Source organism: Notolepis coatsorum (assembly GCF_963971535.1).
Source record: "Notolepis coatsorum genome assembly, chromosome: 8".
Taxonomy (NCBI): Eukaryota; Metazoa; Chordata; class Actinopteri; order Aulopiformes; family Paralepididae; genus Notolepis; species Notolepis coatsorum.
The window spans coordinates 140,764,081-140,779,935 of NC_140172.1; the positions used below are offsets into that span (position 1 = coordinate 140,764,081).

The window sequence follows — 15,855 nt, forward strand, 5'->3', positions numbered from 1 at the left end:
ACAGGTCCAAAGGTTATAACAATCACGCGTAAAACTTGTTTTACAGATGTTTTGTAATCCTTGTATCTGTAATAATTCGTCCAAAATGGCGGACCGCTCAGTCATTTGGACAACGAGTGAGAATTCTACAAACAAACTACTTCTTTGTCTTCTCTCTCCTTTACCGTAGGAATCATCCCTCATATATTATAAGATACCATTAGCTCCAAAATTTCATTGGCTACAAAAACAGTCAATCATTTCCACCGTCAGAGGTGACTGTTCCGTTCAGGACCGTCTGAAACCATTAGTTTACCCTCATTGGTTGTTCTGCCTTTTAACCCGAGATTGGAAGCACGTAATAGGACATGGAGGGTGTCAATCGAACAGCAGTGCACGGATGCGCGCACACGCACACGCGTGCACACACACACACACACACACACACACACACACAGACACAACACACACACACACACACACACACACACCACGACACAGACACACACACACACACACACACACAACACACACACACACACACACACACACACACACACACACACACACACACACACACACACACACACACACACACACACACACAGCTGCCGGCTGGCATAGTGGAATGCATGGGTGCGTTTAAATTGAAATGAATACGCATAGCAGACTTTATAGTCAATCGATCAAACTTTATTTGTACAGCACATTTCATAGAGTAAGTGCAGCTCAATAGTAGAAAGACAATAAATATAGGCAATACAATTTTATCTGAATATAAAAATGAATGGTAAAAGCAAGGCTAAAAAGGTGTGTGTTAATATTTCTTTAAACATTTCCATAGATTCAGAAACCCGTAAATCTTGCGGCAGGCTGTTCCCAAGGCTATAGGACCATAATAAATCAATCAAATCAAATATTTGTAAGGCCCGACAACATACGCTAATGTCCCCATGGCCGGACACATCTTCTTTAAACAAGATTGGAGACTGGATCAGATTGGAGACTGGATCAGATTTGACTGATATATAAATGCAGCCATTTATCATTTACCATTTAACTATTCACCTCTCCTCTCTCTCATGTTGTTCTGTTTCTACAGGAGTCTTGGGTGTAGGCTGACATGTTGTTGTGTTTCTGCAGGAGTCTTGGGTGTAGGCTGACATGTTGTTGTGTTTCTGCAGGAGTCTTGGGTGTAGGCTGACATGTTGTTGTGTTTCTGCAGGAGTCTTGGGTGTAGGCTGACATGTTGTTGTGTTTCTGCAGGAGTCTTGGGTGTAGGCTGACATGGCCGCCACTCTGGAGACACCGGCACCATCGCTCTCTGGAATGTGGATCTGTCTTCTGCTCCTCAACTTCCCTCCAATTGGGTAGGACTCTCTCTCTCTCTCTCTCTCTCCCTGTCTCTCTCTATCTTTCTCTGTGTGTGTGTCTCTCTCTCTGTCCCCTTTATTTCTCTATCTTTGGCGGCTTGGTCCCCAAGTGTACTTCCTGTCAGCTATCATATCAGTGAACACCACAACAGGAAATAAACCAGGGCCCATTTACAATGTTTATGTTGTGTGAAAAGTTTGAAAGGGTCTATAATAATCTGTCTTCGGGTTGGTGTTGTTGTGGTCGGTGGAACGCCTCAGTCGGTTACTGGGGGACAGAGTGAAGATCCGACCACTCTCGGCTGAACAGAACTGTTACGAGTTGGGTAGGTGTGTTGGACCCAGGTGCAGTGCAGAACGGATAGACGAGAGACAGGTGTTGATTCTCAAACAAAGGATACTTCTTTATTGTTGATAAGACGTACACAGGGGCGACAGTGGCTCGGGAGGTAGAGCAGTCGTCTGGCAATCCGGAGGTTCCCGGTTCGATTCCTGCTCCTCCCGGGCAGCATGTCGATGTGTCCTTGAGCAAGACACTTAACCCCTAATTGCTCCCGATGGGCAGGTTGGCACCTTGCATGGTTACCTCCGCCGTCAGTGTGTGAATGTGTGAGTGAATGGGTAAAAATGTGAGTAACAAATTGTAAAGCGGATAAAAGCACTATATAAAAAAGCAGCCATTTACCATTTACACTCCGACAACGGCGTACAAACACAAGAGGAGAATAGTTTTATCTCCAAAAAGAGGAAAAGCAAAGGGGAGAAATCAAGTCTCCAAAAAGCGCCATACAGGAATATATGTCGACAACGATGCGGCATATACACACAGCGATAATATATTACATAACATAACGGATTGACACAGCAATCAAAGCGACACGATAATAAAGAGCAATAGCGAACATACTTATCCTCCGTGGCAAGGAGCGATAAGGCTTAAAAAAGAATACATAGTACTACTCACGGCAAGGTTCAGTGATCAACTGACGATCTGAATAGTAACCAGGAAGCACATATAAAGCCAACTTAACTATACACACCAGGTACCAATGAGTGCAATCAGGGCAGATACACAGGTAATTACCATTGGGCAACGCTAGGGCCTTTGCTCCCAGAAGAGAGCAAAACCCCAAACGTTACAAGAACAGAATAGAAACCGCCCTGCACTAACTAACAGCTGACGGTGGCCTCTACTCTTATCAAATCAAATCAAATCAAATTTATTTATAAGGCCCGACAACACACGTTAATGTCCCCATGGGCCGTACAGGTCTTCTTTAAACAAGTCAAGAAGAAAACATAACAATAAGTCAAGAACAGAACAAGAACACCATAAGGTCCAAACATTTTTAGATGAATGCAAATAAAAATGAAAGAATGAAAGAATGCTGAATATAGAACAGAATAGAAACCGCCCTGCACTAACTAACAGCTCTACTCTCTGATGAATAGAACAGAATAGAAACCGCCCTGCACTAACTAACAGCTCTACTATCTGCTGGATAGAACAGAATAGAAACCGCCCTGCATTAACTAACAGCTCTAGTCTCTGCTGAATAGAACAGAATAGAAACCGCCCTGCATTAACTAACAGCTCTACTCTCTGATGAATAGAACAGAATAGAAACCGCCCTGCACTAACTAACAGCTCTACTCTCTGATGAATAGAACAGAATAGAAACCGCCCTGCACTAACTAACAGCTCTACTCTCTGATGAATAGAACAGAATATAAACCGCCCTGCACTAACTAACAGCCCTACTCTCGGCTGAATAGAACAGAATAGAAACCGCCCTGCACTAACTAACAGCTCTACTATCTGCTGAATAGAACAGAATAGAAACCGCCCTGCACTAACTAACAGCTCTACTATCTGCTGAATAGAACAGAATAGAAACCTCCCTGCACTAACTAACAGCTCTACTATCTGATGAATAGAACAGAATAGAAACCGCCCTGCACTAACTAACAGCTCTAGTCTCTGCTGGATAGAACAGAATAGAAACCGCCCTGCACTAACTAACAGCTCTACTCTCTGATGAATAGAACAGAATAGAAACCGCCCTGCACTAACTAACAGCTCTACTCTCTGATGAATAGAACAGAATAGAAACCGCCCTGCACTAAGTAACAGCTCTACTCTCGGCTGAATAGAACAGAATAGAAACCGCCCTGCACTAACTAACAGCTGACGGTGGCCTCTAATCTCTGCACAGCGACGGTCGGCAGCACCGACTGGTGGAAGCGTTCCTCCTTCGTTGCGTGCCGCCGGGGTAATTGGCCCGTTCCCAGCACTGTCACACCTGCACCTGGAAGGACATCTTAGACTTAAGCCTTAAGTCAGCGAAAAACAAGCAAGCAAAAAGAAAAACACAACGGTAAGTTATTCTATTCCCCTGCAATAGAGGGGGGGGGGGGGGGGGCACTGCTGATGGAGACTCAGTGCTCAGGATAACAGAACATGAGGTGAGGAGGACCTTTAAGAAAGTGAATATCAGGAAGGCAGCAGGACCGGACGGTATCCCCGGCCGCGTCCTAAAAGTCTGTGCCGACCAACTGGCCCCGGTATTCACTGACATATTTAACCTGTCCTTAGAACAGGCTGTCATCCCCACCTGTCTGAAGAAGTCCACCATTATCCCTGTACCCAAAAAATCCAAGCTTGCCTCAATGACTACTGCCCTGTAGCTCCCACCTCCATAGCCATGAAGTGTTTTGAGAAGCTAGTGAAGGGCTACATCTGCTCCTCCCTCCCCATCAACCTGGACCCCCTGCAATTTGCATACCGCCCCAACAGGTCCACGGAGGACGCCATAGCCCATGTGCTGCACACAGCAGCATCACACCTGGACAAACGGCAGGGGAACTATGTGAGAATGCTGTTCATCGACTACAGCTCAGCATTCAATACCATAGTCCCCTCCAAACTCATAGCCAAGCTCAGGGACCTGGGCTTGAACTATGACCTCTGCCAGTGGGTCTAGGACTTCCTGACGGGCAGACCCGAGGTGGTGAGAGCAGAGAACTGCACCTCCTCATCCATCACTCTCAACATAGGGGCCCCCCAGGGCTGTGTCCTGAGTCCCCTCCTCTACTCCCTGTACACACATGACTGTGTGGCACAGCGGAAAAACAACACAATCATCAAATTTGCTGACGACACAGTAGTGGTGGGCCTGATCTCTGCAAACGACGAGAGGGCCTACCTGGAAGAGGTTAAGGTTCTAGCGGGATGGTGTCAAGAGAACAGCCTCTCCCTGAACGTCAGCAAAACAAAAGAGATGCTTGTGGACTTTAGGAGGTCGGGGGTCAGGGACTACAGCCCCCTCAACATCGACGGGCACCGGTTGAAAGAGTGAACAGTTTTAAGTACCTCGGAGTCCACATATCCGAGGACTTGACATGGACCACACACATTGACAGTGTTATCAAGAAGGCGCTTAAGGAAGTTCAACGTGAGTCAGAAGATCCTCAAGAACTTCTACTCATGCACAATAGAGAGCATCCTGACTGGCAATATCATCTCCTGGTTTGGGAATAGCACTGCACAAGACCGCAGCAGACTACAGAGAGTGGCCCGCTCAGCCGAACGCACAATTGGAGGGGGGCTTCCCACTCTCCAAGGCATTTACAACAAGCGGTGCATGGGCAAGGCTAAGAGAATAATCAAAGACTCAAGTCACCCAAACAACTGCCTCTTTGAATTGCTGCGGTCAGGCAAGCGATACCGGAGTCTCATGGCAAGCACAGAGAGACTCAGAAGGAGCTTCTATCCCCAGGCCATCAGAATGCTCAATGAACAATGATTGAACAATGAACAATAACAGGCCATCAACACACCCACAGCACACACACACTCACTTTAAATAAACCACACTGTAGCACCCACTTTACCACACTTTACACTTTTACACTTTACACTTTATATTTATATTATTGGTAAGGGAATTGCACATCTCTCATTCCTTATCCCTTATTCCTTATTGCACCTCACCACCACAAGGTGGCACCACAAGCTGAGCTATACCTCACCATTTTTTGTACCAGATGTACATACTGTATATAGAGGTATACTGAACAATTGTTGTTTACACTTGTTTTTACTTGACTTCTTGACTTTCTATTTTTTACTTATTATACTTACTTATACTATCTTGTTATTATCTAGCACACTCTCAGGAGCAAAACAGAAATAAACATTTCATGCAAAGTATTCTGTATTTCTGTATGACAAATAATAAAGAAACTTGAGTAGAGTTTGCAACTGGAAGAAGTTGAAGTGGAAGAAGTTGAACTGGAAGAAGTTGAACAGAAGAAGTTTAACTGGAAGAAGTTGAACTGGAAGAAATTGAACTGGAAGAACTTGAAGTGGAAGAAGTTGAACAGAAGAAGTTGAACAGAAGAAGTTTAACTGGAAGAAGTTGAACTGGAAGAAGTTGAACTGGAAGAACTTGAAGTGGAAGAAGTTGAACAGAAGAAGTTGAACTGGAAGAAGTTGAACAGAAGAAGTTGAACTGGAAGAAGAAGTTGAACTGGAAGAAGAAGTTGAACTGGAAGAAGTTGAACAGAAGAAGTTGAACTGGAAGAAGAAGTTGAACAGAAGAAGTTGAACTGGAAGAAGAAGTTGAACTGGAAGAACTTGAAGTGGAAGAAGTTGAACTGGAAGAAGTTGAACTGGAAGAAGTTGAACTGGAAGAAGAAGTTGAACAGAAGAAGTTGAACTCGAAGAAGTTGAACTGGAAGAAGAAGTTGAAGTGGAAGAAGAAGTTGAAGTGGAAGAAGAAGTTGAACAGAAGAAGTTGAACTCGAAGAAGTTGAACTCGAAGAAGTTGAACTGGAAGAAGAAGTTGAACTGGAAGAAGAAGTTGAACTGGAAGAAGAAGTTGAACTGGAAGAAGTTGAACTGGACGAAGTTGAACAGGACGAAGTTGAACTGGACGAAGTTGAACTGGAAGAAGTTGCACAGAAGAAGTTGAACTGGAAGAAGAAGTTGAACTGGAAGAAGTTGAACTGGAATAAATTGAACTGGAAGAAGTTGAACTGGAAGAAGTTGAACTGGAAGAAGAAGTTGAACAGAATAAGTTGAACTGGACGAAGTTGCACAGAAGAAGTTGAACTGGAAGAAGTTGAACTGGAAGAAGTTGAACTGGACGAAGTTGAACTGGATGAAGTTGAACTGGACGAAGTTGAACTGGATGAAGTTGAACTGGACGAAGTTGAACTGGACGAAGTTGAACTGGACGAAGTTGCACAGGTTGTCTCCTGCCTCTTGATGTGGTGCTGCAGGTGGTGCTGCAGGTGGGAGATGTTCGCTGAGTGAGGTCGTATTCCGAGCGGCAAAGCAGCCTGCGTCTGGAATATAGAATAAGATATAATAGAACAGAAGTACTTTATTGATCCCGAGGGAAATTCAGCACCACAGATTCCTCACAATAAACATTTTGGTAGTCAAACAACAAAAATAAGAATAATAATAGAAATACAGTTAAAGATATGCATTCTAACATATGTATACATTCTAAGATGAATGTCAACCCCCACCTCATACTGCTCATTCTCTCCTTCCTCACAAATATACACCAGACTGTTAGATTCAACGGCAACTACAGCTCCAACAGAACGGTATCCACCGGGGCACCCCAGGGAACTGTCATCTCACCAGTCCTGTTCACGCTGTACACCGACGACTGTAGCAGCTCAGACCCTGAGATGCTCTTCATCAAATACTCGGATGACACAGTCATCGTTGACACCACCAACTCCAATGACCGCATCATTGGAGAAATGAACAGGTTCGCAGAGTGGTGTAAGAACAATTTCCTGGACCTAAACCCCAGCAAAACAAAGGAACTGCTGGTGGACTTCAGGCGTGACCCCACAACTCCCCCAGCTCTGGAGATAAATGGCCAGAAAATAGAGCGTGTTGAGGAGTATAAATATCTTGGCACCACCATCCACCATAAGCTCACCTTCAAGACCAACACAGATAACATCCACTCTAAGTGCCAACAGCGACTGTTCTTCCTCAGGAAGATGAGGAAGCTTCAGGTGCGACCATCAATCCTGCAGGCTTTCTACAACTCCTTTGTGGAATCGATAATGTCCTTTAACACTTTAATCGCCAAGGACGCCTTAACTCGTCATTCCCCGCCATGCTAATTCACACGTCATTTAGATCAATATTTCAAAAATCTGTCATCGCAATCATATTTCTCCCACGGAGACTTGAGATCTACTGTTGATAACCTCTCAACTCTCCAACGGTTCAAGAGCGCCATCTGGTGGCCGATCGGCGGATCGCCCAAACCGGAAACCGGAAACGAAAACTGGTGCTCATCCAAATTCGGTCCGATCACTCGCTATAGGTCCCGGGACTCGAGCTAGACACAATGGATAGCGATCCGTTACCAATAACTCGATAAACAACATGATTTGGACGTATATACTATTATACAACCTGGAGATGGATCGCATATTTCAACATCCCATAATAGGAATATTTTTGCTCCACGCTCATCGCCCAACGGCCCGAGGAGACTGGGGTAAGTTTCAGCATTTTTTTTTACCGTGTTCGATACAAATTGCTCTAATGATCATATCACCCACACTAGATGAATCATCTAACGTTGGCCACGGAATTATAAACGACCCCCCCCCCCCATCCGGTCAACATCAGATGATAAGTAGTAACTTCTAGAAGCACGTCCCTTTGAAATGTTTTATCTTGCGCCGATCGCTATCAAACTGTATTTGATCATCAATATAATGCATTTAGGGCTATAAATCACGTTCTGCAGAATGCTGCAGAAAACGATAAAAACATATTTATACTTTAGACCGTATTTTAGTATGAATATGTGAATGAAAAAGTATAACGTTGCTACATCCTGAACGATAGATAATTGACGTTGAATGGGCCATAGTAATGTCAATTTAGCAATACAATTTAAAAAGTTATAGCCCTGCAAAGAAGGGGAACTTCTCCATAGACAAATAGAGCTGGCAGAGGATGGTATAATGATGTACATAAGCCTGGCAAAGAAAGTGTTAAGATAACATCATGGTTTGGAGTGATGCGTGCCATCAACCGGAAACCTCTCGACAGGGTCGTTAAGATCAGCGGCAATATAATTGGGAAGGACCAGGAGCCATTCAGCAGCATCCACAAGAAAAGGACAGTTAAAAAGGCCTCCCAAATAGTTGTAGATAACACACACACCCTTCACACCCATTACAAACGAATGCCCTCAGGCCGTCGATACAGAGCTTCATCACTGAACAAAGGGGGCTTAGGTCGCTTCGTGCCAACCTCCATCCGACTGCTGAACACCTAGGTCTGGTGGAGGCCGGACTGCCCCCCCCCCCCCCCCCCCCCCCTCAAGGACTTTGGACTACTTAAAATAGACTCCCCCTTCCACCTGATGGACATATACTATGTACCTGTACTACTATTATTTATTATTTATACACATACAGAACTGCTCCACATGGTTTTTAATATATCATGCTTTAAGTACTGTAGTTTTAATGTAGTTGGTGTTTTTTTATATATTGGTATTTTTATTGTAGTTTTAACTATTTTTTTTTATATATAGTGGTGAGTGTCTATGCATTGTGACTGTATGTTTGTCTTTTAACCACTGCACAAATGAAGTCCCGAAAGGAAAATAAAGTAATTTGAAGTTTGAAGTTGAAGTTGAAGATATACAGCCAAACATATACAGTAATATACAGTCAAATGTACAGTGGAAATGTACAATGTAGATGCAAAATGTCCAGGAAGATATGTATAAGAATTTATACTGTTACTCTGTGCTCAGTGAGGCAGTGAGGCACAGTGAAGCGTTATTATAGTCTGGTGGCTCTGTTCAACAGGTAGATGGCAGAACTGGAATGGGTCAAGGTGGGGTTTGATTGCCGGGCGGAGTTGCTCCAGGACCAACCTCTCCATGGTCTTCATTACGTGAGAGGTTAGAGCCACCGGCCTGTAGACCTTGGACGTGCTGGGACGTGAGCACTTAGGGACAGGGAACGTAAGACTGCCAGGAGACGACGGCGAGACACATCGTGATCTTACTGTTTATTAGCTTTTGAATGACATCTGACAGACGACGGACAGTCAGACACTCTTGTTAATGAAGTGAGCTCTCACCCTGCAGCCACGAACACACGAGCATAAACAATAACATAACAAGAGGAAACAGATGGAGGACACGCCATTAAATATCACTACTACAGTGTAGTGCAGCAGGCTAACGATATTTGTTTCCAAACCCAACCTCCGATTACATATGGCAGATATACAGACTTTGACATTGATGTGTCCACCCATATTAAATTACGCATACAAGTAAGTTGAAAGTCACTTTAACATTGTCCTTCTAGAGCTAAGAGAGCAATATTGTTATATGTAGCTAGCTAATATAATATTACTAGGTACTGAGGGTAGTAGGGTTAGTAGCTTCTGTCTGATTGTGTAGGTACCAGGGCCCTCATTTACCAATGGTGCGTACACACAGATATGTGCGTAACCCGTGCGTACGATAATTTCTAAGCAAAGTGTGGGACTTATCAATTTGAATGTGTGCTTGACTTTGTGCGTATATTTACTGATGATACATGTCGTTGCTGCATGCCGGGAGGAATGCAATGCTGCATGTTTTCAATTCATTAAATAAAACGGATACTTTTTGCAAGGGTTTACTGACTGTCATACAAATAATCAACCAACTACATACTGTAACTTTTCAGTGCACGTTTTTATTTACATTGTGACAACAGCCTTGTGAGCTCCCGCACACAGACATGATGGAATTCAAGTTCAAGTCTGTATTGATCACATATAGGCAGGCTACATGGCAGTGAGAGTCATTGTTCTTGTATATGCTCTCGTATTATTGTTTATATGGCTACCTAATACCGACATCAAAATAGATTGTATGCCTCTACAAATCATATGCAGGTAGAAAATTGACGGAGAACTTTAATCCCTGGGTATTAATAGAATGAAACGAATAAAAGGCATATTCCAGCATGGTTATTAATGACACCAATGGCAAACAGTGGTTAACGGTCTTTATTAGTGTCTGCGCTGCCCAGGCAGCAATGATCTTTAGGAAGTTAATAGATATCATATCCGACATCACCATACGTGTACATGTCTGTCAGCCTGTCGCGTATTTCTCCCATAACACGCTTCGCTCGGCTTAGTCCACTTTTCCACATTTCATGGGGGTGTTTCATGACCGTATATGGTTAATTACGGGCGGTTCTATATGCAAATACTTAGAATCGTGCACGAGCGCGGAGCGTAGAACAAATGGTATTTATCAACACAGAGTGTGCGTAGAACCTGTGTACGCACGTGTGATAAATCCCGATTTTTCTGTACGTACACACATTCTAAATTCTGTGCTTAACACTTTGAATGCCAGCCACGCGTTTTGTCGTTAGTTCATGCCACGTTTGTTTGTCGTATTTTTTTTTATTGGCGATTTGAATTCATATTTCATCAATCGAGCCTCAGGTTAGTGTTGCAGACTCTCTCTGAGCTCAATTGGGAAGATACCGCCCCCTATCATCTTTCCCTGTGTAACTGCACCCCATTACTTTAGACTGATGGGGGGGGGGGGGGGGGGGGGGGGGTCAGTTTCCTCATTTAACTTTTCCGTCAAGCCAACTGAAGAATCCATTGTGATCGCCTGCCCGGAAAACGCGTGGATTATGTATTTACAGTACCCAACGCTGAATCAATAAACACGATCGATCAAGTACTTGAGTAATTGTACTTCGTTACAATACTTAAGTACTGTTTTGGGGGATTTGTACTTTACTCAAGTATTATTAGGTTTGTATACTTTGTACTTTACTTTATTACATTTCAGAGAAAAATAAATGTTTTTGCTCCTTACATTTAAAATGCGGACCTATAAAGTACAAAGTACAAATCTCGCAGGTCCAACAATTTTAATTAGTATATGTTTCTCTGGCCGAACTAACGCTAACGCTATTAATCTGCACAGTTCAACAGAAAATGAACCTGCCCATACCCATGCTGATTGGTCCTTGGGATATTTGATTAAATACTTGCTATCAGAAGAATAGACAGTCAGAAAAAAGGTTTTTACTTTTACTTTTTAGTACTTAAGTACATTTAAAAGTAGAAACTTTTTGACTTTTACTCAAGTGTGTTTTAGCCAGATACTCTGACTTCTACTTAAGTACGATTTTGAGACGGTACCCATACTTTCACTTAAGTATAATTTATGGGTACTTTTTACACCCCTGGTATAAATGGTAAATGGTAAATGGCTGCAGTTATATAGCGCTTTTATCCAAAGCGCTTTACAATTTGTTCCTCACACAGGTTTTACCCATTCACTCACACATTCACACACACACGATGGCGGAGGCGACCATGCAAGGTGCCAACCTGCTCATCAGGAGCAATTAGGGGTTAAGTGTCTTGCTCAAGAACACTTCGACACGCTGCCCGGGAGGAGCGGGAATCGAACCGGGAACCTCCGGATTACCAGACGACTGCTCTACCTCCCGAGAGAGTTGTGTTGTGCTCAGACTCAGCAGGTCATGCAGGAGGGGGAGGGGGGTGGAGGGGGACGAGCCAGACCTGATCTACGAGGAGCAGTAATGACTGCGCTGCGCTGGTCTGACAGACAGGCAGGAGAGCAGATGCTTCCTCAGGGCTCCATGTGAGAGCGCAGGGCGGCGAGCTGTATAGAGCCAATATATACATTTATATATCTATATTTACTGCATATATATATATCCATATCTGTCTGAATACACCTGCATTATAACCCATATAACTCTGTATGATAGCCTGTACAATAATGCTGTATATACCGTATATAAATATATATATACAGTATGTATATTCTTAACGTATATATTATATATATATATATATATATATATATATATATATATATATATATATATATATATATATATATATATATATATATATATATATATATATATCCACATCTGTCTGTACATACCTGCATATCTGCATATAATCCTTTTTACATATCTGTAGATACTATCTACTATATTATCTACATATCCATTACCTGTTCTTACTAGTTACGCTGCTGGCCAGTATGACTTACTACCACAGTGTATTTATGCCTGTATCACTGTACATATTAATACTGCAACTCTGTACACACATCTGATTAGCACTATTACTCAGTAGTACTCACGCAGCGATGTGGGCGCGCGGAGTGGGTCGGTGTTCGCAGGGAGGAGGAAAAGAAATGTGAATACAAAGTGTGGCGGGTATTGGCAGACTCCCCCTCCACCCCCCCCCCCCCCCCACGAATCACTCCAGTGCCAGAGAGAGATAGAGAGAGAGAGAAACATACATAGAGACAGATAGAGAGAGAGTGAGAGAGAGAGAGAGATAGAGAGAGAGACAGAGAGAGAGAGAGAGAGAGAGAGAGAGAGAGAGAGACATACATACATACATACATACATACATACATACATACATACATACATACATACATACATACATACATACATACATACATACATACATACATACATACATACATACATACATACATACATACATACATACATACATACATACATACATACATACATACATACATACATACATACATACATACATACATACATATGGTGATGCACGATATATCGGCCGCCGATATAATATCAGCCGATATGGCCATTTTTTACACATCGGTATCGGTTCGATATCAAGATAATTATATATATATCTTTATATTACATTTTTTTTTACGTGTTTTGGCCTTAAAATATCAGTCATTTCTGAAAATAAGTTACAAAAAAATAAAAAAAAAAATAAAAACGTTTGGAAAATAGCTCTTTATTTGATTATCATAAAAAAGTGTTTTCTATACAGAGATATCGACATCGGTAAATATCGGTATCGGCCAGAACAGCAATATTAATATTAGGGATGCTCGATATTGACTTTTTTACCAATACCGATATACCGATATTGTCCAACTCTTATTTCCGATACCGATATCAACCGAGAGACTGGTCCTGCAACACCGCAAGCCTCTCGTGCAGCTCAGTGAGGATTATCTTCTTTGATTTCTCCAGCGCCTTCAACACCATCCAGCCGTCACTGCTAGCAGAGATGCAGCTGGAGCACGGCTTGATGGCCTGGATCAAGGACTACCTCACTGAGAGACCGCAGTACGTCAGACTAAAGGACAGCCAGTCTGACGTACTGTTGAGCAACACCGGCGCCCCCCAAGGAACTGTGCTGTCACCCTTCCTCTTCACCCACTATACCTCAGACTTCTGCCGCAACTCAAGCGGGTGCCACCTGCAGAAGTTCTCAGACGACTCCTCCATCGTAAGCTACATCACCGACGATGATGAGGAGGAGTACAGAGCCCTGGTGGAGAGCTTCGTGGGGTGGAGCGACAGCAACCACCTCCAACTCAACACCAGTAAGACCAAGGAGCTGGTGGTGGACTTCCGGAGGGGCAATCCGAGGGGTGGAGGTGGAGGTGGTGGACTCATATAAGTTCCTTGAGGTATACCTGAACAATAAACTGGACTGTCGGATAACACAGAGGCCCTCTACAGGAAGGGACAGAGCAGGCTGTTCTTCCTGAGGAGACTCAGGTCCTTCAACGTGTGCAATAGACTGCTGCAGTCATTTTACCAGTCTGTAGTGGCCAGTGTCCTCTTCTATGCTGTGGCATGCTGGGGAGGCTACATCAACTCAAGGGACACCAACAAGCTCAACAAGCTGGTGAGGAAGGCTAGCTCCGTGGTGGGAGTTGAGCTACCTAGACTAGAGGTGATGGCAGAGAGGGGATGATAAGGAAGCTGGCTGCCATCATGGAGAACCCCTACCACCCCCTCTACGACGAGCTAGTCAAGATGAGAAGCATGTTCAGCCACAGACTCATACCCCCCCGACACTAAACTAACCGCCTCGGACAGTCCTTCATACCAGCGGCCATCAGGCTCCACAACAGTGGGCAGCGACTAGCGGCCTCCAGGCTCCACAACAGGGGGCAGCGACTGCTGCCAGACATTGACTAGGACTAATAGGAACCCAAGGAGGACAATAACACTACCTTAGGCATACTGCACTTTATGTGGATACTGTGATACTGTGAATAATGTATATTCAGTGGATACTGTGATACTGTGAACAATGTATATTTCAGTAGATAGTAAATTATAACACTACCTTATGCATACTGCACCTTATGTGACACTGTGAATATTGTAATATATTTTTCAGTTAGTTAGATAGTAAATTATATTGACCTATTTGTTTACACTGCTTGTGTTGTTTTTACTACCTGTACCCCCCCCCCCCTTACCCCATGCTGCTATGATGCCTGATTTCCCCAAGGGGATCAATAAAGGAATATCTTATCTTATCTGATATCAACCAATACCGATATATGCAGGGTTAACATATCTCTTGTTGTGGAATTAACACAACATTATTTGGACAATAAATCAGAATTTGTTCTTACTTGCTTGTCTGGGTAAATAAAGGTTATAGAAATGTAAAAAAAAAAAAAAAAAAGAAAAAAAAAAATTTAAAACCGATACCGATATTTTCCGATATCACATTTTAATGCCGATATTGGCCGATAATATCGGTTGGCCGATAATATCGGGCATCCCTAATTAATATCGGTTATCGGTATCGGCCACAATTTTCACATCGGTGCATCACTACATAGAGAGAGAGAGAGAGAGAGAGAGAGAGAAGAGAGAGAGAGAGAAGAGAGAGAGAGAGAGAGAGAGAGAGAGAGAGAGAGAGAGAGAGAGAGAGAGAGAGAGAGAGAGAGAGAGAAAGAGACGTATTTAAGATCGCCGTTGAGTTGAGAGTTATGACCTGTTCTCTAAGGCCATGATTAGGAGAAGATGAATTCTTAAATCAGATTGCCCGGGGAAAGCTGTAGAGTTTGTGCCTTTCTGGGGGCCTGTGCCTTGAGATATATGTCTTAATTGCTGTTCGGTAATAAAGGAGAAATACTGTTCCCGGGCTTGAACCTCTGAATCACCGTCACTTCATGCATTAGATATCTCAGTGGATAATGAATAGAGACCCTTACACACAGAAGAACTATTGTATGGTGGGCAGTGTGTATGATTTATAAATAATTTATTATACGACATGGTGATCATACAAAGGGAACGTTTTATGTGAAACATTTTCATTCAAATGAGTCAAATGCCCTGTCTGTAATCCTTCAGTACCTACACAATCAGACAGAAGCTACTAACCCTAGGCTACTACCCTCAGTACCTACACAACCAGACAGCAGCTACTAACCCTACTACCCTCAGTACCTACACAATCAGACATAATCTACTAACTAACTCTACTACCCTCAGTACCTACACAATCAGACAGAAGCTACTAACTCTACTACCCTCAGTACCTACACAACCAGACAGAAGCTACTAACTCTACTACCCTCAGCACCTACACAATCAGACA

The 15,855-nt window shown here is 43.2% G+C and overlaps 1 protein-coding gene across 1 annotated transcript in view; it reads left to right on the forward strand.

Moving 5' to 3' along the window:
* Positions 1 to 1,266: 1,266 nt before the first annotated feature.
* Positions 1,267 to 15,855, forward strand: part of gabra3 (gamma-aminobutyric acid type A receptor subunit alpha3) — a gene marked incomplete at both ends in the record, with an annotated part of 316,811 nt that continues 302,222 nt past the window's right edge. Inside the window, 1 exon segment of the mRNA XM_084319586.1 lies at positions 1,267 to 1,349. Within this exon segment, the coding sequence (XP_084175712.1) occupies positions 1,267 to 1,349 (83 nt within the window).